Raw genomic sequence first — 26,729 nt, 5'->3', positions numbered from 1 at the left:
CGTAATGAAAATGGGCTCTATTGTTGACCTTCCACTTCTGAAACCAAACTGATTTTCCTGTATGTGATTTTCAACCCTCAACCTTATCCTACTTTCCAGTATCCTCTCCATTATCTTAGCAACATGGGACATCAGAGTAATTCCCCTGTAGTTCTTCAATACTTTTTTATTGCCTTTCTTGAAAATTGGGATGATCATTCCTTTTTGCCAATCCTCAGGGACCTCCTTATTTCCCCAGACAATCCTGAGAACTTGATATGTCAATTGCTGCATCATTATATTTCTGTTTGGATAAGGGTTTGTGCACATGGTACGGTTCTCTATGGGAATCAACCTCTTTATCATCTGGAGGCCAGGCAGGGATCAATATTTGGAAATGAGACAAAGTCTCTCATAGTGCATTGGCACTGCTGGTAGCTCCAAGTAGCCTACGCAGTGGCCTCCACGGTATGCACTAGCCATGTGTCTTGATGGGTGTACTATTTACCAACTGATGAGCCTAACTTACTACACTGGGGCAAAACGCTCGCAACCAGGAATGAGTTAGCAGGAAAATTTATAATGTCCAATAACAGACCAACTATATTGGTATTATAGACGGTTGAAATCTGTTAAGTGTTGCAACAAGTGGTTTAGAAACCCGGGTGTGCTTCGGCCAGGAAGTGTATGTGGAAGATGGTGTGTGGATGAACGTGCAAGATCACTATTTCCAAATTGGCAGCTCGGTAACCAATAAAGAAGCCCAAAGTTTGAACAAGTTTACATTGACAGAGTGGCGTTTGAAGATGTTTCAGTGGTAGCGTTGTTTACAGTGGACTTTTACAGACGTGACAGCCACGTGGAGCAAGCCTATTGCACGTGTGAAACGAGTTTATTACTCTTCATGACCATTGCAGTTGCTGTTAATGACAATCATCATTATGAAATCTTTGCTGTAAGGTTTCTTTACGGTTGCATTACTGTACCATTACAGAGTCATGACGAGTGCATTACTCGGTAATTAAAAGTTCCCAGTGAGCAGTTGGTGGAAGACTCTACATAGTGTTCTTTTTTAAGTCAGACTCTGGATTATTCCTCTCCGAGGAAATGTACACTGTGGGTAGTGTTTTATAGGTGTAAACTGGAGATAATGTGTTGTTGGGCAGAGAACTGACTATTGCTAGAAGTGTAGGCCAAATGTTCAGCGCTTGGTCGTTCTTTGATTTGACTTGGCATTTGTCTTGCATCTAGTCCACAGGAGTTTTCTTTTTTTGTATGGTAAAGTTGTTTAACAGAATATAATGAGGTGACTGAGTTTCATGCATATCTCTCTGCGTAGGATGTCTACCCCACCTGTGTCTAAATCAGAGTGAGGATAATCCCGGTAGCATCTCGGGAAGAAATTAATTTGAACAATATTCTATTTATTCATCGTAGGTTCCGAGAAAGATCGCCTTCCAGTCCTCTAAGTATCTCTCAATAAATATTATTCTTGTCGGCGGACATCTCCATTCGACATAACCCTTGGCGCAAATGAATATGTGACCTTAACTCTACATATCTTATCCTATCTTGCATAAATAATCAATTCACCGTATCATTTATACTAATTTAGTAGCATGCTAATCTGAAGAAAAGTTAAATAAATTGTGGCAATCTCGAGGAAAGAACAATGTGCCTCTATACAAAGTCAAAAAAAAAATTCTGGTGATCAACTGTGATACCATTTTTCTTAATTACATTATTTTTCTCTGGCGATGACTCATAATTGAAATGGGATTTTATTTAGGATATAAACTTATCCATCCAATACTGAACTTCATGACATTGAATTATATAATACCATCTTGTAGCATCTAAATCACAATTCGACTCCTCTGTCAGGAAAAATTAAGTTTAACGTTATAATAAGATGCCCTACTGAAAATATAATTCATGTAGTTTGGTTAGTTTTCATCAATTTTTATTCAAATTTGACCATCCTGACGTCCGTACACAAAACCTGCATCTTTATTATACGGAAATTTTCATAATTGGAGCCCTATCATGTCCAATTTTTGTTATTTCACATATAGTGTTTGGATTTCTTCTTGTGACTTTAATTGTGAGATTCAAGATATTTGATAAGTTTTCTTCATGTGGCCAGATACCTTCAAAAATGTTATTAGAAATGAAATATTCTTATATTTCTCCTACATATTAAAATTCATCAGTGATATTAGCAAATGTAAACAAATAAATATACCTTTCATTAATCGACTAGTATAGTAAATGAATGTATGTGCCAAGCAGTCATATTATTATTCCACCATCAATCATAGTGTAACCTCATTTAATCTTCTGCCGTGCCATTCATTTGAATTACTCAATATGACAATCTACAGATCGTTTGGGAAAGAAAAACCCTAAATACGTCGATTACTCTTATATATCCTTACATCTGCACCATTATGCATGTGGAGGCTAACAACTACTCATGTTACTATGCGTTTCATTTTGACATAAAATCAGCTGGTCTGTTGCTTATACACTCTTCTCCACATGAGCTTAACCCTATAATAGTTATCCAATACAATCCTCTCTCGATATATATCATACAAATTCTTCTTCTTACAAATAACCTCTCGAAATATAAACACTTAAATCTCAATATTTCCACTAATACACAATTCAAATCTTTCTCTTCTTAGCCATCTTTATTCTCATTTCATTATACCTCCTTATAACATCTCATTTGTTACGATAACCTCCCTTGACGATATTACTTCTGCAATACTCATATAATTCAGGTAGGATCCATCTCTTCCTTTAATTCTTATAGGTGTGGTCATGTTTGTCAATATAATTGCCTCCTAGAGCTCATCTACATCTTATATAACATGCATTCTTCCCAATGTTTTCTGAATCATAACTGAATAGCCTTTTCAAGTAGATTGGTATCATGTATCAATATAATATACTCACTAAAAGCATCAGCATAGCCATCTCTGCACATGTCAGTATACATATCGATTAAAATAAATAATATTCGTGGTTTTTATGACAGATCTGCTATTGATGGTTAGAAATTGAGAATTTTGTTGAAAGAAAAATATTCCTACCTAATGATATAAATATTTTTTAAAAAGAAACTTATCTCGTATCTCGTCACTCCTCTGGGACTGCCTCCTTCTCAGATGTTACATGTGCTCCATGCGGCCAGTTACCATCTCTCCGGACGTCATCTCTGGTCCCAATGAATTCGTGCTGCTTTGCTTCGTTATGGCATCCTAGGTAATCTTCTCCCTCAGCTTAAGCGGATTTCATGATGTTGCAGTTGTTCATGAAAGTAGAAATCAACATTGGATTGGCAGAATACATATTTAAAATGTTCATTTAGCCTCTTCATATACAGTGGAACCTCAGTAATTTGAAATCGGTTAATTCAAAATCTCGCCTAATTCGAAGCAGCTCTCATTCCCAGAAACATAAGGTACGGTTTTGCATGTTATTTAAATTAAATCGAAATGCAGATAATTCATAATTTGAAGAACAATATCTGTCCCATTACCGAAATTCAGACTTTTAATTCGAAACTGCTTTACATTTTGAAAAAAATAGTATTTTACAGAGTAATTTAAATTCAAGATTTCTCCGCGCCATGAAAGAACAAGTCTTCCAGAACGTGAAGGGGTAACTTTGCGCGTTTTCACGTACGGCAGTGTGTCTACAGTGTGCTTCATATCTGCTATGTTCAAGCAGAATCGTAATTATTTTGTATTCGGCGTTTTTAGGAACGCCACAATATCACGTAGCAGGTAGTGTGCGGAGAGGTAGAATCCGCGAACACTGGCGGTGCCGATGGTTGGGGAAAAAGCGTGGCTTATAGCCTATAATCAATTCATATGCACCAAACAATATTGTCAATGCCGATGAAACTGCATTGTTTGTTTATTTTTTTAAATGCTGAGGCCAAACAAACTTGTGGTTTTAAAGGAGGGAATTGCCAGCCGGGAAATGTACTGTGTTGCTATGCAGTGCACACTGCACACGGGAGAGACTTCCTTCCCCTGTGATAGAAAAGTTCGAAAAGCCAGGATGTTTAAGGGCGTCGGGCGCTTTCCATGCCAGTACGAGGCATCTAAAAATGCCGACAGTACAGTAATCCAAAAGATAAAGCATATACATAGGGGAGCCAGCATAATTTTTCCTCAATTCATCAAAGTAGTGTTCATTTAAAAACTAAAAAGTTATGGCTAAAGAATGGATTAAAGTTTCTTCATAAGAAAAAATACTATTTAAACCAGAAACTGTATGAGGCTCACCTCAAGGCCACGAGTTTACTTACGAAGGCTCAATGGAACCTCTTCCAAGATCAGGTTCAAGACAAACTTACCAATTTTCTTAATATCAAACAGACAACATTAGATAAAAAAACTTAACATATTACATAACGAAGTAGTAGCCAGCAAACCTTCCTCTAAAAAACCTAGGCATAATCCAAATGATGGATCAATAGATCAGTTCCATACTCCAATAGTCAACTTGTCTACAATTGATTTAAGTGAAGAGGAAAAGAGTATTCTTTCTAAAGGGCCCAAACACAATTGGCCTAATGTTAATTTGGCCAATATAGCCTCTAAATTAGTAACAGAATCTGAAGTCGCAATTCGTAAAATGCCACAAGATTTGCAGGATGATGTTAGGACAGATGTAAAAAGACAATTACAAAAAATCTTTATTGCAAACAATAATAGAACTGGCGTTACGGCAGAAGTTTCTTTTACGGAAAGAAAACACATCATAGATTTTAAGAAGAAGATTCAAGAAGAAGAACTTATCGTAACCAAAGCGGATAAAGGTAATACGACAGTAATTATGTATAAGGCCGATTACATTCAAAAAGCCAAAATATTTTTCGATGATAAGACCTTCAGTGTCCAAGAAAGATCCAACACAGATACTTCAAAAACAGTTAAAACAAACATTAAAGAAAGCGGTTTTTCTCTTTACGGAACAGAAAAGACCAAATTGATTAACATGAACCCGGGGCTTCCGACAGCCAAAGCACTTCCAAAAATCCACAAGGCCGGAGTCCCCATTAGACCAATAATAAACTATAGACCAAGTCCTTTTTACAAAGTAGCACAGTTTATTCAGAAATTCCTCAAACAACATTATAAATTTAGGGCTAATAAATCAATTAAGAATACTATTGAATTAGTTAACAAGTTGAACGACTTCGAACTACGACCCTACCACACAATACATTCGTTCGATGTGGTTAACATGTTTCCAAGCGTTAATACCAGTAACATAATACCGATCATTCACAATTTAAAAACTGTCACCTAAGCGTACTAGAGATACAGGACTTCATGAATTTATTAAGGTTGTTAATAGACAATTATTTTTGATAGTATAATTTATAAACAAAATGGGCTTTCAATGGGGTCTCCGGCCTTGGGGATTTTAGCAGTAATTTATCTGGATTTTTTAGAGGATTCCGTGATAGATAACGGAAATACGTTCAGTAACATACACCATTGGTCTAGGTACGTTGATGATGTATTCGTAGTTCTAGATGAGCGGATAATAGATGCAAAGACCACCTTAAGTAAACTCAATGACATAGATCCGCACATCAAGTTTACCTTGGAATCTGAAAAGAAGGGATCAATTAACTTTTTAGATGTAACTTAAGAGACAGCCACCTACTTTTTCCTTTAACATCTACAGGAAACCAATACAAACTAGCATCACTATAAGACAAGATTCAACACACCCACAAGCTCACAAAAGAGCTACGTATTTCAGCCTCGTAGATCGGGCTTTTAGAATCCCTATGACTAAAGCTAATTTAAACAAGGAGCTGAATACTATCCGCAATATATCCTATGCCAATGGCTACAAGGCCTCTTTCATCGAAAGTATAATCAATAAAATTAAACATCGTCCGCAAACCACGCTTACCAAAGATAAACAAAGTCATAATTCCTATTCAACTTTTACATTTAATAACAACATTCACAGAGTCACTAATATATTCAAAAAGAATAATGTAAAGATATCTTTTCGCACAGATAACAAAAGTACCGAAGTTTTACACAATGCAGCTACTGTAAATAAATCTAACCCTTATCTTACGTCAGGTGTTTATAGGTTCCAATGCAATGACTGTGGCAGCGCCTACCTAGGGCAAACTGGGCGCAACTTTAAGATAAGGTATGCCGAACACGTTAATGCAGTAAAATATAATAGATTCTCTGCTGTGGGACAACATATCCATGAGCTAAAACATAATTTTACAAACTTGGAAAAAGACATGAAAATATTAGAGATTTTGAGCAAGGGACCATTGCTGGACGCTACTGAGTTATGTTACATTCATATAGACCAATATTTTAACGCTAACCTCAACCTCAATGATATATCTGAAATTCCAAAAGTTCTCTTCGATTTTCTGATAACATTTTTAAAAAATGTTCAAATCCCAAACAAAAATTTAATTTTACGTATAATTCGCAATAAGTTTTCCCGATATTCGTTCCGCAGTCCACGCCCACCAGACTCCCTCCACACGTGCGGCCCACATACATCGTCTCAACCCACCCCTACTTCCCCTCTTTAGCTACGTCCGATCATGCAAACCTGCTCAGAGCCTTCATTGTTCATTGAGCGCGACTAGTAATAGCATCGTCTCACGGCATTTTGAGGTGAGTCCTACATACAATCACTTTATCATTTTACTGATTAGAGCCACAACACATTTAACACAGGATCGTTAACCGCGTTTTAATATATTTACAGGTTCCGCATTGAACCAGGAAACATTGTTTCACTAACATCACAAGAAACTACTTTAATGTTTCCACCTCATAGGCCTAAGACATAGAAGATTTTATGCAGAAAGTTCCACATGACCAACCTTCACGTTTTTCGAGATGGTTCAGCAGTATACAAGTTGTAGTGAAATGGAACACAACATTTTATCTATCGCTCAACAAATTTAAGGACTCCACAACTGCTTGATCATAAGAATATTATTTAACCAATGAACTTTTATCATACGACTGACTAGCAAGTCTTTTACTTGTCATAATAGTTTTTAATGAGTTAAGGTTTTAATTATAGATTTAACTGGATTTCATGCCAAACATTTTAAGACATGTCATGAATTTTAAGGTTGCCTATTTTCCGAAAAAGCTGAAGATGACGCAAATCCGCGTCGAAACTAGTCCTGTGAAAATTTAATATGTTGTAATTGAATAACAGCATTAAAATTGTATTGAATAGGTGGAAATATCAAGTTTATTTATTGTAATCTAACTTCTCTTCTATGTACTACATTGCCTGAAGTACGGAATTTTGCCCTCTGGCTTCATCTCTACAGCGGTCTCAATATCACCTTCAGCTGGTATTTAAATTTGACTATATCGGATCTTTTTCATATTTTAATTTCTTCTTCTATGCTATATAGCACGCAATTATTCTTCAATGTTATATTTAAATTGTTCTTTCGACTTGCAGTGACAACATATTCAGTCTTCCTTCTTCGATGTTTTTTGTAGTGCAATCTTGTTTTCTTCTTGTGTATAGAATAAATTAGGGTTCAGTAATTTTTTTAAACGATATCTGTTCCATCTCAACGTTCTTATACATGGCCATTGTAATTCCTTGCCTTCTAAACTTAAGTTGATCTGAGTTTCGGTGACATTTTCCATATATTTATTCTGCCTGAAGTTGCCGTGTGCCATTTTTCCTGTCCCTTTTTCCTTTGTATTTGCGTCTGGACTGTATAACGTAAGGGTACAGATGGCATGGAGAGCTGCATCAAACCAGTCTATGGACTGATGACTCAAAGCCAACACAACAAAATAGATTCCATGGTGATGATGCTATTGTGCTAATGTAATATAAGGCTAAGAATGGACAGTCGTCTTAGCCATAGGAAACCATCAATTTGAAGCGTGACCTTCAGAACTATGTATAGTTGTGATTCATAGCTTGTAGATGTTTGTAGATGTTAAAGTGATCTCATCACGTGATGATTATTGTTGGTGTTTTTGTTTTATTTTGTTGTGGGAGTAAATTCTAGTGGTAAACTGATAGCAAATCTTTCATTGGTGATGTAAGGAGTAAGGGAAAACATGCCTTGCTACCCAAATTTATTTACAGTGTTAAACAGTAGCAGCTAAGGTAATGAAGCAAGTTTGGAGCCTCGTCAGCCGGATGAGTCACCTTGGGAGAAGGAATTCATTCATGTTCTATAGAGTCAATTATTCCTGTAAATCTTTTCCAGGTGGTGCCCAATTTTGTAATTTATATTTATTTCTAGTTAATATTTTATTTCATTACCCAGATGTGTTTAAATTTTGCCATAAGGTGACTAGAAAATTATGTCTGAAGTTGTCCAATGAGGCTTTAAATGCAGAAGAAGAAAAGGATTTATTGTAAACAGCTTTGGAGATTGAAATGACAAATTGCATACACCATGTTGAGACATAGGTGCAGATGTGCTTTGAATTGGCACATAATTGCTATTCTAAAATTTCTAGACAACATTCTCTTCATGCTGTAAGCATTTGAATGAAATTTTCACCAGCTTAGAAGATGTATGATTAATTTATATTGATATGAAGATCAAGGTTTAAATAACTCCATAGCAAGATTAAACAAAAATTGTGTAGTTGGCGCCTTCTTCAGTGCTATTCTAAGCGTCTCGTTTGTCATGTCTATGTATTTTTATTCTTTGTCAGGTCAATATTATGAAAGAACTCTTTGTTTCAGGGCTTCAGGACAGGCTATATTTACAGACATCCTCTGGTGAAAGGAGAATTACCTCGTCCCCGCAATGATGTGGAAGTTCCTCCCGCTGTTTCTTCTCTTGGATATTTGTTAGAGGAGGAAGAGATGTATAAACATGGGTGAGTTAAGGAAAATTGAAACCTAGTCTGTTTTCATTAGCGTGAACAGCCCAGTTGAGGATGGGCAAAAGCAAGGTCATGTTGTGAGCAACATTGTGTTAGTATCTGACTTCACTGTGTATGCAAAATGGCTATCACTTGATTGTTTTGCATTGTAAGGAAAGTAGAGTATTTTAGGGAAAGTGAATAAAATGATCATCTTGTGACATTCCTGACATTCCCAGGCTTCTTAAATTTACAAATTATTTGCTATATCATCCACCTATTCTACAATAAAAACCTTGTGATTACTATTCAAACTTTGTTACATTTGTTTCTAATGGGATATTTTTGTCTCTAATTCAGGGATCATCAGCCAGCATATCACCTTTAAGTTAGATCAGGATCCTGATATTGTTCTTACTGTATATGAGACTATCACATCGTTTAAAATCTTAAAAACTACTTACAAGTTTATATAATAGAATTACAAATAGTTGTGGTAAATTTAAAAATATAAACAATCAATAGCTAGACTGTGATTGTGAACTGACTAGAAAAAGCACATTGAATAATTCTAATGTAGATATGATCAACAAAATTATTAACAGTCACACTTAAGATAGCAACAAATCTCTTCCCGATTATGGAATGTTAAAACCTAATAAATTACTCTGTCTAAACTTTTTAGGAAACTCATTCCATCTTAACCTCTTTCAGATAATGGTTGTTGTGAACATATTACCATTTAATTGGAACTGTTGTGAAAATCTGGTTAAAAACTAGTGTTAATGTTTTTTAGTAACAGTCTGTCATTAAAAGAGATTTGCGTCACCATTGACGAGAATTATTTGTTGAAACCGATGTTAGATACCCTTCTTAATTGTATTATTGATATTGTGGAATTAGAAGAACAGATTAACGCCCCTTAGTTAAAATAGCTGGAATCTTCCGAAAATGAGCTAGTCAAAAGGGGGCATTCAAACTTAAATTATGGATGTAGTCTGCTACAGAACTACCAAATGCATGTTGAAGTTCTACAATTAAAAGAACGCTGTGTAAATTTAAGAGTCAATAGGAATATCTGATTTAATTGATAATGTTGATATTTTATCACTTTCCCCCTTGACTGTTCCAGTGTTTTCTTGCAGCGCTAACTGCACTGGAAAGTCTGACAGTCACTACACTTTTGCTTCTCGTGTTATAGCAGTGTGAATTTTGAACTGGCAGTGTGTCGGGGAAGGAGGGGTGGGCGGGGCTTTGAAATCACTAGTTGTGTGCGGAGGGGAATTGACATAAACCGAAGAGGGGAGAGTAGCATTCGCTGGTGTAGTGGGAGTGTTTGTAGACGTAGAATTAAATACTTTTTTAAAAATCTTTGTAAAATAAATGTTTGTAGTAATTCCGGAATCTGTTCATATGACGGTCTTTTTATATCTATTACGTCATTCAAATTCTGGTTGTAATTGAAATGCTGGTCTAAATATATGTTTTTGAATTCCATCATTAGTTTGCCTGTATCTATTCTTTTAATGATCTTTAAATCTTGTTCTATTGTGGTAAATTGATGCCCAGTTTCCTTCGTGTGGGAGCTCATAGCGGAGTATTATGTTTTGACACATTAAAATGTTCCAAATACCTGGTACGGAATCAACGGCCCGTTTGCCCAGTGTAAGAAAAATTGCATTACGAACACACAATTCTATAGATCCCGGAGCCTGAATAACGGTTATTGGTTGAGTTGACTGTTAAGATTAAAGAAAATATTCTGGTTAGTATTTAAGAGTCTTATAGGCAATGTTGACCTCTTTTTTTATGGGATTAGAGATTTGATATATGGCTGCATTTATGTATGTGAAAGTAGCAAATTTTTGGGTTTAATCGGGGAGAGATTTGTTGCTATCTTAAGTGTGACTGTTAATAATTTTGTTGATCATATCTAACTTATAACCGTTAAATTTTGCCAACTCTTTTATATAATCAAGTTCTTTCTTTAAATTGCTTGCCGACGGAGGGATTTTTAATGCTCTGTAGATCAAACAATAGAAGGTCGCCTGTTTGTGGGAATTTGTATGTAGAGATTTATTTTTTATTGTCGGTGGGGCAAAAGTTGGTTTTCTCTAAATTTGAAACTCATACTTATTAATGGTGTGTGTTATGTCGATGTCTAGAAAATTTAAAGAGTTGTTAACTTAGTCGTCTTTTGTAAACTTTACATTGTCAACCAAACTATTCAGAAAATCTAAGATTTTTTCACTATTGTTGTGTTAGTCTATTATTGCAAACGTATCATCAATGTACCAGAGCCATAAGCAGAGCCCATTAATTTTATTCACTATCTTGTTACTCTCCAAATTGTCCATGTAAATATATGCCAAAATTCCTGAAATGGGGTCTCCCATTGCCAAACGCTTCTGATGGTAAATTTTTTTGTTAAAAGTAAAATAGTTGTTATTCAGCACGAAACTTAATAACTTGATGAAATCTTCTATTTGAAACTTACTTAGGTTACTATGTTTGGAAAGATAAGTTTCAATAATGGTCTGACAAGAATATTAGGATACATATTTTGTAATGTCCTAGGAACATATTGTGTGGTTGGTTTGTAGATTAGATCTACTCAGTTTCTCACATAAATTGAGTTTTTAATAGAAGCTTCATTATTGAATTTAAAGTTTGTTTTTTTAAGACTGTGTAAGAACTTCAAGGTTTTATATGTAGGACTATTTATGCTATTTATAATCCTTTTTATGGATTTTGGGCAATGCTTTAGCTGTTGGTAATTTTGGATTCATGCTAACGAGTTTTTGGTACTTCTCTTCTTGTAGGAAAAATGTTTAATTTCTTAGTAATACCTTCAGGTTCCGTTGTATTTTTGCTATGGGTCTTTGTTTACTATTACGTAGGATTTGTCAGAAAAGAAGTATTTGGTTTTCTTAACATGATATAGAAGTTCCCATAGGGAATCTGAAATATTTGTCCCGAATGAGTAAATTTATAATACCAATATAAATGGTCTCTTATTGGATGAACCGGGTTCGGGAGATGAACTTGAGGATGATCCAGACGATGAAGAAAGTCTTATTAAAAACTGTTCGTCGACATCGTCCTGTAATTCGTCTGCTTTCCAACAATCTCTTTCATTTTTCTTTACTTCGTTCACGTAATTTGCCCAATTGTCCACCGTAATGTTCATATATGCAGCGGTTATTAAACTTTCCATATCATTTTTCTTGAATGATACGTTATGATACCGGATGTAGTTTTTCACCTGGGATCACACAATCTCAATAGGGTTTTAACTCGCAGTGATAAGGCGGGAGACATAGAATCTGCCAACCTGCAATTTTTGCCATTTCATCTATTCTCTGCTTACCGGGCGAGTTAGCCGTGCGCGTAGAGGCGCGCGGCTGTGAGCTTGCATCCGGGAGATAGTAGGTTCGAATCCCGCTATCGGCAGCCCTGAAAATGGTTTCCCATTTTCACACCAGGCAAATGCTGGGGCTGTACCTTAATTAAGGCCACGGCCGCTTCCAACTCCTAGGCCTTTCCTATCCCATCGTCGCCATAAGACCTATCTGTGTCGGTGCGACGTAAAGCCCGTAGAAAAAAAAAACTCTGCTTATCATACAGGGCACTATGCTGAGAAGCAATGTGCAACAATTCTCGCTTGAGCATCCCGTTCTCAAAACATATTTGTTTTTTTTTTTTTTGCTAGGGGCTTTACGTCGCACCGACACAGATAGGTCTTATGGCGACGATGGGATAGGAAAGGCCTAGGAGTTGGAAGGAAGCGGCCGTGGCCTTAATTAAGGTACAGCCCCAGCATTTGCCTGGTGTGAAAATGGGAAACCACGGAAAACCATCTTCAGGGCTGCCGATAGTGGGATTCGAACCTACTATCTCCCGGATGCAAGCTCACAGCCGCGCGCCTCTACGCGCACGGCCAACTCGCCCGGTATATTTGTTTTTTACGTAACCAATGTATGATGTCATATTTTCGCCAAGAAGGCACCGGCAAAGGTTACAACTAATGGTAATGATAAGCGGTATTATCCAGCACGATCACGGCACCTTCGGGAGTGTTCGGCAATAGTTGTTCCGCAAACCACTTCTCATAAATTTCACCAGTCATTTCCTCGTGGGCGTCCGCCATGTTTTATGGCATAAAAATCTTCGTTCAATATTTGGAACAAAACCATGTTCATTACCCGCGTGGACTAAGACGATCACGGTCCTCGGCTTTTCGGTGACCAAAGTCCCGAACTCACGCCTTCAATGGCGGCCTGCCGTGCACTTTTCACTGTCATATCCTTCCATTCTTTTGTCTTTGTCTGCCCAGTATTTACCCACGATTCATCTGTGTAAATTATAGCTTTATTTTGTGCCTTCAAACGTTTTATCTCCCTGAGATATCTGTGCCTCCAATTAATAATTTCATCAGTTCAATGAAAGCTGCTTTATTACCCCATCTTAAATAATGGAAGCCTATATCACGTAAGAAGCCTTAAAACGTAGTTTAGGAAAATGGTGGCAAAGAATCTTTTCCATTTACCGGACTGAAAATCACGTTCAGTGTCGGTGGTATGTTAGCAAATAAAAGACAGTGAACCACCCGACGCACTCCAATTTGCACAATTTCATCATATATAATTTTCGTTGCATTTTTCTGCAGTCTTTTTTTTGCGGGAGTTTGCAAAGGACCATGTGTGTGTTCCCTCCTCATAGCGTAGATTGTTCTTTTGGAACAACCTGTAGCTTTAGCTGTTTCATTGACTGCGCTACTCACATTCATAGTCTTTTGAAAAATAATCCAGGACACTCTTAATATTGCGTTCTTTTCCCCTGAGTTTACCTACGGAACGTTTCTTTTTAATTTGACGATCCATTGTACATCCTTCTGTACTTTTTCTTCGAACTGAGAACCCCCCCCCCCCAACCACTGTGTGCATTTTAAGGTTGGAACGTTCTATAGGTCTCCTCCTTGCTCTCTTTCCCTCAAACTTCATTTTCCGTCATATGTTATGGTATTCTTTCCTCCTCCATTCTCTTTACATGTCCAAACCATCTTTGTTTACTCCCATCAATTCTCTCATTGAGGTACATTTTTATATTGCTTGCACGATTTCTACAGTTTGTGTACCCAATCTCTCTGTGACCATGGTTTCCCACACTTTCTCCCTGAAAACACAATTGTATGTCTTTGTTAGATCTATGAATGTCATGACCAGATCCTTTCCATTTTCTCAATTGTTTTTCCATTAATTGTCTTGTGCTGAAGATGGGGACTACTGTAGATCTTCAATGTCTAATATTATACTGTTCCTCTTGCAACTCTCCCACCTTCTCATTCTCCTCTGTTCTTTCCACTATTTTTGTCACTTATGATAGGAGTTTGATTGCTGTAGTTGTTGCACACTTTTTTTTTCCTCTCTTCTTAAAGACTGGTATTATTATTCCTTTTCCCCTGTCTTCTAGCGCACATTTGTTTCCATGTGCACTTTAACAATCTGTATACCCATTGTAGTCCAGCAGCCTTTATCATTTCCACACTAATTTCTTCCATCCTGGGTGCCTTCTCCATTTTCATTTTATGGACTGCTAGTTCCACCTCTATAATAGTTATATTGTCTTCTATTATTGAGTCATTACACTGTACTAATACAGTCTACTCTGCACAATTTCTCACATTCAGCAGTTTATCAAAATACTCCTTCCATCTTCTCTTTATTTCTCTGGATGTTATCAACTCTCAATCTTCCTCTCATCAGCTTTGTATAAACTTTCTTTCCTTTTACTTCGTATAATTCCATACAGCATTATTTTACTGCCAGTTCCACCTGTTTCCATCTTTTGTGTAAATTCCTCCCAACTTTTACCAATTTCTTAAATTTCCTTTCATTATCAAGTTAATTAGAAACGGACCTTAATTTATTCAACAGAGCAAAGGAAAGCTAAATTTCTTGGACACGTCCTACGACATGACATGTTTCTCCAGAATGTCTTTGAGGGAAAGGTCCTAGGGAACAAGTCGAGAGGAAGACCACGTGTCTCGTACCTTAGGAACATAATCACTCAGCTGGGTTTTGCTTCCTATGTCACGATGAAAAGGATTGCTGAAGACCGTGGGATGTGGCTGCAGCGACGAGGTTTAGCCGGTGGGTGGCTGGGTGGATTAGAACCTCGATGCAACGTTCCTGAGAGTGTCCTCCTAATTCAATACAATAAATATTCCGTCATTAGACAGAGTAAACAAATTCAAACATGTTTTGGCTCGTTTGAGCCATCTTCAGTGAAAAATGAGGGGAGTTTGAAATAATTTACATAATATAAGTTGAAAAATGCTTTTTAAAAAAAACATAATGAAGGAGCAAATGAAAAAACAAACAAAAGAGAGCCTAGATGGAAACAAAATTAGCACAAATATACAATATTTACATCAATATGCGGAGCAAAAAACAACTCACTGCGACAAAATTCAGTGAAAAGGTGTTAATTTAAAATAATAATTGAAACTAAAAACTGTGGTAACCTAAAAGACAAAGGAATGAAAAAACAAATGATGCAGATGGAAATGAACAATAGTAGCACATGGTGAGGTTGTGGACCTCATAGTTTACAAAATATTGTTTAGTAACAATAACAAAACAAGTTGAAATCACTGTCGAAAATCATCCTTGTAGAAACCCATCACATTAAATTGGTCAGGAGGGGAGCGGGAGCAAACATTTTTGGGAAACCAAGTCTGATATAACGTGCAGGCGAAAAGCCTGTGACAAGGAAAAAACCCCAATGAAATTTAAAGCTTTAGAAACAGCAGCATTCTCAATATCTTCTCAATCTAGCGGTCCCTTTCTTGATTATTGTTTCATAATGTTGGCTTGTGTCTTGCCTTATTATTATAAAGGGTCAGAAGGGCCGCAATATGAAATCGAGAAGCTGCGTTAGGTAGAAGACAGATGCATAGTAAACTGTAAGTGATCTAGTGGAAACCATCAATGAAGTTCTAATCTGTAATGGAAAAATGAGGTTGTGTGAGAAACGTGGGGTGATAAGTAAAAAGTGTAGAATGGGTGTGAAGAAAGCTTAAACTTACGGTGTTTAGCAGGTGGTTGTCCTCTCAAATGGCCTGGCCTTCTCAAAGTAACGGTCTCGTTCGCGTGATCGAGTCTGTTGTTGGTTTGACTGTGTTTGCTAGGATGGAAGGGATGGTCCTGGGCTGGTGTGAGGAGGGGGGAGTGGTGGTGAGTTGGAGAGATGGAGGTGGGGTTTGTTTGTGTTCTGGAAATTCTGACAAATATATGGAATGAATGTTTCAAGTAGAATGTTCTTTTTCTCGCTGACTTCGTTTAAATTGTGAGAGGGGTTCATAAATTGATCTAAATCGATGAGGATGCTCTTGAGAACGTTGAGCAAGGTGCCTTATTTGTTGTTAATGTTGTTATAGTTATTGTTGACAGTGTGTGGATTGAAAATTAGTTTGGAGTTGGTGTGGAAGGTTCTATAAGCTATTTTGATGTTGTGTTTCTTAAAAATATTAGAAATTTGGTAAATATTACTATTATTGAAAGTGAATGTGGAAAACTTTTCTTTAGGAGTGGAATCTTTTTCTAGGGTAGTCTTGGGTCTGCTTTTATATCTGATGATGATTCTGCTGACAAAGGTTGTACTGAAACCATTGTGTTCTGCAATATTGTAAATGGTATTAATTTCTTTTTTGTAATTCTTGCGAGATAAAGGGACAGTTAATGCTCTGAGAACCATGTTATTGTAAGCTGCTTTTTTATGTGTCTGGGTGCACAATGGTCTGAGTGATGGTATTGATTGTATGGGTGGGTTTCCTGTATATATTGAAGGATAGTGTTGTTGCTGTTGCGCATTATGGTTAAGTCCAGGTAATTAAGGGCTTTATTGTTTTCTGAGACTCTTTGGTGAATTTTATATGTGGGTCAATGGAGTTGAGAAATCCAAGTACTGTGTTGCTGTTAGTAACGTGAGAGTCTAAAATAACAAATGTGTCATCTACAAAGCGTGTCCAGTGTTGAATGCCATTGATCTTGCCAATGATGTGAGAATGCTCTAAATGATCAATGTAGATATCTGCAAGGATTCCTGAAGCTGGTGACCCCATGGGAAGACTTATCTGTTGGTAAATGACATTATTGAAAGTGAAGAAATTGTTGTTCAAAGTAAATTCCAGAAACTGAATAAATTCATCTATTTCGCCTATACTTAAATTGCTGAATTTGGAGAGATTGTTCTTGTTCAATTGTACGTTGCTGTTAACGGGAACATTAGCATACATGGTAGTAATATCAAAAGAATGAAGAGTGTGGTGTTTGGATAAATTAAAGTGTTTAATCTTGGTGCAGAATTCTAAGGAGTTCTTTACTGATGTGTTGGCTTGAAAACGATAGTGTGACTTGAGGAATTTGTGAATGAACAGAGATACTTCATAGGTCGGACTGTTTCTGAAATTGATAATGGGTCTTATGGGGACGTCTGCTTTATGGATCTTGGGTAGCGCTTTGGCTGTGGGAAGCTTCGGATTCATGATAATCATTTTGGATTTTTCAAGGTCATTAAACAGAAATGAAATATTCTTTATTATGGTTTTTAGGTCTCTCTTTGTATTTTATTAGTTGGATCTTTTTTAGAGGTTATTAAGTTGTCTGCAAAAAAAAACGTGTGTGCTTTATTAACATAGTCACTTTTGTCCATGATAACGGTAGCATTTCCTTTGTCGCTTTCCCGTATCCATCATTGAATTTATTCGGTCCCAAAAATGTTCCATATAAACCAATGTTAAATTTCCCTGCATCTATCATTTCTCGAACTATCGTTTTTATCAAATCGATCGTCAAAATATTATTTGTCCTCAGTCCTGTCCCATTCACAAATGTTCCTTTTGAAGTTGGACCATTCATCTTCCACATTTCCTACTTCAGTCTCTCCAGAAATTTGTCCTGTACATTCTTAACCTTTAATTTCCACACTTTTATGTTACCATCACGTATCTCCTTTAATTTTTCCATTCTTCCCATTATCATAACTCTACGATCTCCATCGAATGCTTCTGGTAAAGATGTTTCATCCAACCATCTGTGATTTGTCCTTTCCACCAGAAAGTAATCAGTTGATTTTCTGTCACCCCAGCCATATCTTATAATTTTCATACTGTTTTCATTCCGAAACCTACCCCCTTGTGGGTTGGGGACACAAAGAATACACCCACGGTATACCCTGCCTGTCATAAGAGGCGACCAAGGGATGATTGTATTAGAACCATGAAACTACTTGTGATTAGTACCATCACGCGGGGAACACCATGGATCGCCTTTACTTGTGAGTAGTACCACTATGCTAGGTACACAATAAGTTTGTGATTAGTAGCAGCAGAGAGTGGTTCACTGTGGGTTTTCAGTACCCGTGATAAGTACCATTGTGAGAAACACACTGGTTTGAGCGTTGCCTCTGATGAGTAGCACTACATGAGGAACACCACGGGAATTTTGACACCCATGATTAGTACATTTAGGTGAGGAACACCATGGGTTTGCGTTGCCTATGAATGGTGTCATTATGTGAGAAACACAATAGATTTGCATTACCTGTGCGACATGCAATGCTTGTGAGTAGTACCATAATGTGTGGAACACCACGAGTCTACGCTACTTTTGATTAGTACCGCAACATGACAAATACAATGGTAATACTTGACTACCGACAAGTACCATTACGAGGGGCCATTGACCGCGGACACCTTTAGACAACAAGCATCCTCTATTCAGAATTGTTTCAGAAGCAGTCCCTTGGTCAGTAATACTATTGTTTATGATAGTTTCTGGGTCGGATCCACTGATTGTTTTAAATTCATATCCATCCATTCATTCTTCATCACATTTTTTATTCTGGTCAGTGGATGATTTTGAACTTTTAAATTGTCATTACATTCCGTACCATTAGGAGCCGATGACCTAGATGTTAGGCCTCTTCGAATAACAATCATCATTCCGAAACCATGTCTTGCCCACTATCATTACATTCCTCTCGCAAAACTAAACTAATTTATGTACTTCATTCCTTTTCCCATATCCCATATGCCATCTAATCTAATTTATTCAGGTTAACTTCATGGGCACCGCAATGAATTGCAAATTTTATACCAGACACAGTGTATCTGTGTTAACCACATCATGTGCCATCCTGACAATGTCCAACAACATTTCAGCATTTAATCATAATTTCATCTCAATTTTCTAATGTCAGTTTGTATATATTTGTTTCATTTTGTTTTATGTCAATTGTGTGCATGTACATTTCTTTAGTTATTAGATGTTTTACATTAAGGCTGAAGATGGCCAGCCATGACCAAAACTAGTCCCTTATTAATGTAATTTAGAATATTACATATTATAGTATTGAAAGGTGGACCATTACTACATTAATTTAATAATTATATTGTACTTACAATTCAATACGGATCAGAACCATGAAGTTTATAACCTATCATAGCTCAACAGTAACTGAAGCTTGACTGGAATTAAGTTAATATGGTAGAGAAAATTACATGAGAACTAAAATTGAGTTTCTCTATTTCAGCCAATGGAAGAAGTTCCTTGATGGTAGGAAAACACACGACCGAACTCGGTGGCTGAATTCTCCTAATGTGTATCAGAAGGTGGAAATCCTGGAAACTGGAACACCTGATCCAAAGAAGATCACAAAGGTAGAAGTGATCACTTTTGAGAAGAAAGAGGGCTCCTAGGATTAAGATATATTGCAATGTAAATTTGAATTTGATATTTTCACATGCTTATAAGATGGATTTGACTACATAGTGAGTGTGCTTTAGAGCAGGTAATGTGCTTGTTCATTTATGTATTCTTAATTATTCCATTGAACATGTTCAGTGTGGCCTGAGAAAGTAGTATCCTTTTGCAGATTATCTGTACTTCTGCAGGTTGATGAATTAGCTGTTAAGGAGGTACCTTTTTATATCATGATTTGTCATGTTCTAAAAATAGAGGACAGTTCAGATTTACTGTACTTTGTTTTAATCATAAATTTCTCTTTTGCGATTCATTGTTGTAATTAGTACTTTTAAACATTCTTGTTGTGATTTCTTCAGAGGAAGTGAATGTTTTGTTCTCCAGCTGTTTCTCATTTTGCACAGCATAAATCCAAAAGACTAGTGTTATTCGGATTGGAAGTATAGTAAATTGCACAATTTGATCAAACATCTCTCTTCTTATGAAACTTCTTCTCAGTTGCTATTTTTAAGTTGAAACTTTGTTCCGTATTCATTTGGATTAGAGTTAGAAACTCCCTTTGATGTCCATTTGGATTCAATTCTTCTTCTTATTGCATTCCATTTTGTCTCATGGTTTCTGACTCAAAGCTCATAGCTTTGCAATAGTAGTAGTCAACATTTTGAAAGGTGGTAAATCATTGTGTTTAGGAAGTGATTTACAACACTTCAAATAGTATGAGAACCTAGACACATCCTTTAACTGCATTGTAGGTCTTGCCATATAAATGTTTTGGTACATGTCTTGCCATAGTATGAACATGTGTATGAATTGCATTCCCATTCCAGTGTCAGTAGCATGACTATTGGTGGTGTTTTGTTTGTTTTGTACTGATAGAGATTGTGCAGGACTTTGAAAAGCCAGTGAACAGTGCAAGACATTTTGTGGTCAGCAGTTTTGTTTGTTTCCTTGAACAGATGGTACCCGTGGCATAAAGTTGCTTTGTAGGAATTGCTACACTTGTGAGTGTTTTCTATAGGGTTTATTCCAAGCTGGTGGTTTTATTAAAGGGCATTTTTTGCAAGGGTCAAATACTGTTCTTTGTTTTGCTCATTTTTAGTATAAGGAACTTGTTTGTCATTTTATATATGTTTATGACAGAGTAATACATACTATGTTGTTTTTTTACTGATATTTTATGCTGAGAATTGTGATTTTGTAGAGAAATATGTATTAGCCTTCCCAGTTAACCCTTCAAATGTTTTCTCTCTCACATGTGTAGAGTCGTGAATGTAAAAGAGGACTAATTCTCCTTGTTGTAATACTTGGCTGCTGATTGCAGTCTGAGTTCTGCATTTTGAGGGTTAACCATGTACTTGGGATTGTGAAAATTTGTTATAAAGGTGTTCTTTTAAAAAAAATACATATATGTTTATTGTAGATCTTTATTTTTAATAATGTATTTATAAAAAGATATTGCAGAATTTCAGACTTTCCTTGTTGTCTTTATGAGCTTTTGTATTAAATAACCAGATTGATACTGCCGTCTGCATTTTTTAGCTTTAGTAGAGTTTTGAGTTCGAAAGTTTTACAGAAAAGTTTTAAGTTCTGAGGTTAGTCTTAAATTTAAATGCTAATTTATCTGAATGTTTTATTCCTGTGTTCTTATATTTCATCTAGATGTTGATTAGAATTTTACAAAAATTTGGGTGGACCATGTTGAAGCTGAAATAATGGTTCCATGACTCTTGTCAAATTTGAGAACAGGAGGAAATATAAAAGTAATCTCAGAGATTCCATAAGGAGTAACTAAGTGCCACTTTCTGTGAAATGCATTTCTCTGTGTGTATTATACTTGTTTATAATGTTGTATGGTTTTAATTAATCAATCTTAGAACTTCAAACATTTCTGTAAGTCTGTAACTGTAGCAGTTTTACTGATTGTGTTTTGTGCAGTTAAATTGTAGACATTGCTGTACAGTGTGTTCAGTTTGATATTTAATCACTAGTAAAGACACAATCCCCTTTTAGTATAACAAAGTCTGTAGGCAGCTGATGTTCATTCAATAAATGTGTATAAATTGGACTAGTTCTATTTAACCTCCAATTTAAAAAAAAAAAAAAATCCCCTTTAACCACTGTTTAGTTAGTATATATGTTCCCAAAATTATTTCAGTTCTTTCTTTCCTGGTCACTGTTGAGTGTAGTCGTAAACTCTAAACGTTCAATTATAAATGAACTTGTAATACATTCCTCAATTCTTGTGAGCATATGGAAAAAATACATGATTATTTTTTCAATCTTTTGATTCGATATTTCATTTATACCTGTTATAAGACTGATGGTACATTTGGGTTAGAAACTTTAGGGAACATACTTTAGTGATGAAAACTTGTTCATATTACTGCCAGAAGTGACGGTGACCAGAGTGAAAGGTACTGAATAAGTGCATAAGTTTGTTACTAATACGAGTTGTTTTCATAGAAGGGCACAGTGTTTCATACCAATTTTTATTTTCATTTTTAGTGGGTGGAAGCAAATGCAGAGGAGGTAATTGGATTTGTCTCCTGGCCAAGCCTCTCAATAGAGGGTCTAAGTGTCTTGTTTCATTTTATTTTTAGTTGATTATTAAGGATTGGTGATGGTGCCATGCATGTCACCTCTGGGATTTGCATGATTGTTTTCTTTTCTTATTTCTTTTGGGAACAGCTTTTCAAATATGGGTCTTAACTTTCCTTTCCTGCATGCTGATGAGTAGATGTGTTGCCAAGAAAAAACCCATGATATAAGTTTTGTGGGTTCTTCCTTTAAAATTTCCCATACAGTACTAAAACCAAATCTATTCTAATTTGCGATGCTTACTGTAGGTTCTATATTTGCGCTTCGGATTGCTTTTCAGAAGGCAAGATTTCCATTTTTCTCTATTTTGACATTGCACTATACAATCTTGTTTTGGGATAAGGAATGCAAAGTCTAACTTCCATTTTGTAAAACTATTCTACTTTTCACATGGTCCCTAATTCAATGTATTTTTAAAACAAATCTTCTATAATTCAGTTATTATTCTTTGAAAATTTAAAGTAATACGCGACGAGATTGAGAAGCAAAACTTTTTTTATTCAGTCCTTTATACTGGTATATTGTGAGGTAGAGTGATGGGATTAAAACGGTTGTGGTAGGAATGTGCGTTAGTCGAGCTTTTAAAAAAAAACTAAATTCCAGGCAATAGACCCAGTCTCTTCTCACCCCAGGCACTTGCTTGTATTGTGTAGCACACTCTACTCTTCGTGCTGTAACAGACGAAAACTATTCAATTGCGTAGGAAATCAGCATGTACAGCACATCGCAGGTATGAGGGTTTGTTTATTATTGAATTACCGTATGTTGACCCTCTCTGTTTCCTAACAGACTAGTGCAATACAAAACATGTTGAGAAGGCCATCAGCCATCCATGGGGTGGAAAAAGGTTCTTAAAAAGAGTGAGATAGCAGGAGACAGCAGAATCCCACTGAATACGTTCGCTATTTTACTGCAAAATGAGGATGCATTTATAATGCTTATTTTAATTAAAACCTTTGTTTTTTAATTGAAACTTGTCTTAATTCAACATTTTTAATAATTTAATTTTTTTTCAATCCCCTCAACTTCAAATTAACGAAGTTAGACTGTATTTCAGTTTACAAATGTCACATCTGTTTCTGATAGAATATAATTAGTGTATAATGAAATTAATAATTTTTTAAAAAGTCTGATATTTATAGTAAATTTTAGTAGCATATTTGTAACATTCCAGAAATTTAACTCAAGTTAAAGAAGTGAAGATTTCTTAGATTTCACGAAGGATGTGTGAGTGGTGATCTAAATAGAGTTCATCCCATCAAATTGTTTCGCTGTACTTGATACTCCTGTCCATGTTGAACTCTCGGCATAATTCATGATTCTTAAAAGTTGACATTTAACACTTTAGCAGGTAGTATCTATGTCTCCTCATGAATCTCATTTCTCATGCCGAGTTCCTTTCATCTTCTTCAATAATGATCCGTGTGTCTGTCCTGCAGACAAGAATTGATTTATCTAGAGGTGAAAATAAACATCAGCAAAACAAAAATGTCATTATTGTGCACGATTTGCCACATACCGGTATAAAAATTGACTGTGAAAATGGGGATTTTTATTCCTTGAGTAAAAATATTACTCAAAGTAAGAAAGAAGCCAGGAGAACAACCACTGCAGGCATGCAGGCATACCTGCAGTGGGACTGAAACTTTGGGACATGTTCTCGGTAACTGTCTATTCGACTCATTGCTTAGGAATACTCACCATCACACAATTTACAGCCTTATTATAAAAGCCTTCTGCAATAACGGGGGGGGGGAAGTATGTGCAAAAGTGAACTGGTCGGTTGAAAATGGTAGCACAAGAAGAGCATATATTCTGGCCATCGATAAATAGAGATCATTCTGTAATATTGGACCCAACAGTACGTCTAGAATCAGGTGAAAAACAGCCACACGATGTAAACTGTGAGAAGCAGGCAATCTATGTTCCAGTATCCAGTTACATCATGGAGAAATATCATGTGAATTCCGTCACAATCTGTGGATTGTTCGTGGGTGCAAGAGGTACCATACTAAGGATGATGGCAGAGTTGTGGGTGAGGTTTGCCCTCGAGAAAAGCTACCTAGCCACGATTGCTGAGGCGGCTGTGCTTGCGTCCATGCTTCTTTTTTAAGGAACCATTTATATTCAAAAACATAAAAATTGTACAATGCTGTGTCTTATGGCAAACACGTTGAGGGTCAGTTTCCTAAATAAAGGATTACTCAAGAGCCTCTTGGGCCAGAAGGAAATCAAACCTGCCGGACTGAGTAGCTCAGTCGGTAAAGCGCTAGCCTTCTCTCTGAAGTTGGCAGCAGGTTCAATCCCGGTTCTTTCAACCTTGTTTGGTAGATTTATTGGCATGATAAAGGAACTCCCGTTGGACAAAACTTCAGTACCTCGGAGTCTCCAGAAACCATTAAAGTAGTTCGTGGGACGTAAAACCAATGTTGTCGACAAATAGCCAGGTAAATTGCTCAAGGCTTAATGTCGCCATCCGACAGACAAATCCCCCATCAGCAGTGATGTGTGCCCTCCCTCCATACAAACATTATGGAGAGAATTGGAATTAAATCTAGGCTTTTAGCATGCAATCCATTGGTTTGAAATTGTATACCATTACCTTTCCTATCCTGCTGGCCAACATACCATCCATCAATAGGACTCGAATCAGCTAACTACTGTAGGAAATAAATATGCGTAGTTCTGCTTAAAAGTTTGGGTAGAATGCATTCAGTTTTTGAGGTTTTTTTAAATACATCTGCATTCAAAACTTGTGTTCCATACTTGCAGGAATAGAGCTGTTATCTTTACATCTCGCAGTTTAACTCTCCAGTGGGTATCTTACTACTTTAGATTCTTGGTACAGTTTTACTATCTTGAAGACAAATATTGCTATTATTTATTTTGAATTGTTCACAAATCTAGCTATGTTTTTTGTCACTGTGATGATTGTGCAATTCTGTTTGGCAAAAATGTATTTGAGACAGTCATCATGCGACTTTGAAATTAGATTGGGGGTGGTTATAACATTTTGTTTTTTAGGTAGAAGTTCTCATATGAACGCCTTTGTGCTTTGCTATTCGTATATTTTTCAAAATTTGAACAGACCAGTAATCTAAGACTTCGCCAAGAACCGATATATTCCAGTTATGAGCTCGCTGTTAGATTTGTATTTCCATTGGTAATAAGAGCCCTATAACCTCAATTTTCAGTCACTGCTAAAAGATATTTCAATTAATTATAAACTCTTTGGTGTAGACAAAAAGTTACTTGCTGGTTTTCCGTTTCATTTTCTCACAAAAGTTCTAAAATGATTAGTTAGGCCCTCAGGCAATCAGGATAATGTTGTCCTGTTATTGCAGATAGCAACTGGAGAACATACATAGACATCAGCCCAAGTTCTCCTCACCTGTATATATTTCACTGAATATAAATGGTAATTATATGAACAGTAGCTGATCAATGAATATTTAGTTGCATTTACTGAAGTTTACTTAAGAGTTGTATTATGTGGACAAGTTGTTGCATAGTCAATTGGAAAAGAGGTATGAGTGGTTTTTTTGTAATCCTTCGTGAAAATTGTAATTTAAAGAGCATTTCGTGAAGTCGGAATTTCTCTTAACTGTTGCTATTTGGTCAAGAATTTAAATTGCACTTGTAATAGGACCTTCTTCCTCTATATTTATCTTCTCTCCTTTCTTCTTGCTTCTAATGTTGAGGTGTTTTGCATGGGGAAGATGACCAGTAATCTGGTTCTGAAACAGAGATGTCAAATGGATATAATGGTCTTGTGTTTTCATTACATTTCTGTAAATCTTATGTACTTTCTTAATCAACATTTTGTTAATTTTGCCATTTAGAAAAATTGTCTAAACAAAATTGATTCAGGTGTAATTTCTCTCCTGTAGGAAATAAATATGCGTAGTTCTGCTTAAAAGTTTGGGTAGAATGCATTCAGTTTTTGAGTTTTTTTTTTTTTTTTTTTTTTAATACATCTGTATTCAAAACTTGTGTTCCATACTTGCAGGAATAGAGCTGTTATCTTTACATCTCGCAGTTTAACTCTCCAGTGGGTATCTTACTACTTTAGATTCTTGGTGCAGTTTTACTATCTTGAAGACAAATATTGCTATTATTTATTTTGAATTGTTGATCATTTAAGGGCCAGCCTCGCGGACTGCCGATGGCGAGCCTGCCTCTTACTGGGAGGGCCCGGGTGCAAGTTCCAACCAGGTCGGGAACTTTTTTAACCTTGATCTGAGGGTTAATTTAAGAGCCACTCAGCCTAAATGAGAACAGTTGAGGAGCTATCTGACAGTGGGATAGCAACCCTCTTCCATAAAGCCCAAAATAACAGCCAGTAGTACACATCACTTCATAATCTCCAGGCATCTGGGATGAGCAGCAGTCACTTGGTAGGCCAAGCCCATCGGGACTGTAGCACTCTTTGGGTTTGGTTTTTGGTCGTCTATGGGGGCTGGTTTTATTTTTCCTCCTTATTCAATTAATTAAT

The 26,729-nt window shown here is 36.4% G+C and overlaps 1 protein-coding gene across 10 annotated transcripts in view; it reads left to right on the top strand.

Moving 5' to 3' along the window:
- Positions 1 to 26,729, top strand: part of hts (adducin 1-like protein hts) — a 506,583-nt gene that overhangs the window by 288,498 nt on the left and 191,356 nt on the right. For 8 of the 10 annotated variants that reach the window (XM_067147800.2, XM_067147798.2, XM_067147799.2 and 5 more), the window contains 3 exons: positions 8,749 to 8,885; positions 19,467 to 19,593; positions 22,142 to 22,165. In XM_067147800.2, coding sequence (XP_067003901.1) covers positions 8,749 to 8,885; positions 19,467 to 19,593; positions 22,142 to 22,165 — 288 coding nt within the window. The remainder of the gene's footprint in view (positions 1 to 8,748; positions 8,886 to 19,466; positions 19,594 to 22,141; positions 22,166 to 26,729) is intronic. The other 2 variants (XM_067147801.2, XM_067147796.2) reach the window with 1 other exon arrangement.

This window comes from Anabrus simplex, chromosome 5, assembly GCF_040414725.1.
Source record: "Anabrus simplex isolate iqAnaSimp1 chromosome 5, ASM4041472v1, whole genome shotgun sequence".
NCBI lineage: Eukaryota > Metazoa > Arthropoda > Insecta > Orthoptera > Tettigoniidae > Anabrus > Anabrus simplex.
The sequence above is the reverse complement of the archived record's forward strand: the minus strand, read 5'-3'. Positions and strand labels throughout refer to the sequence as shown.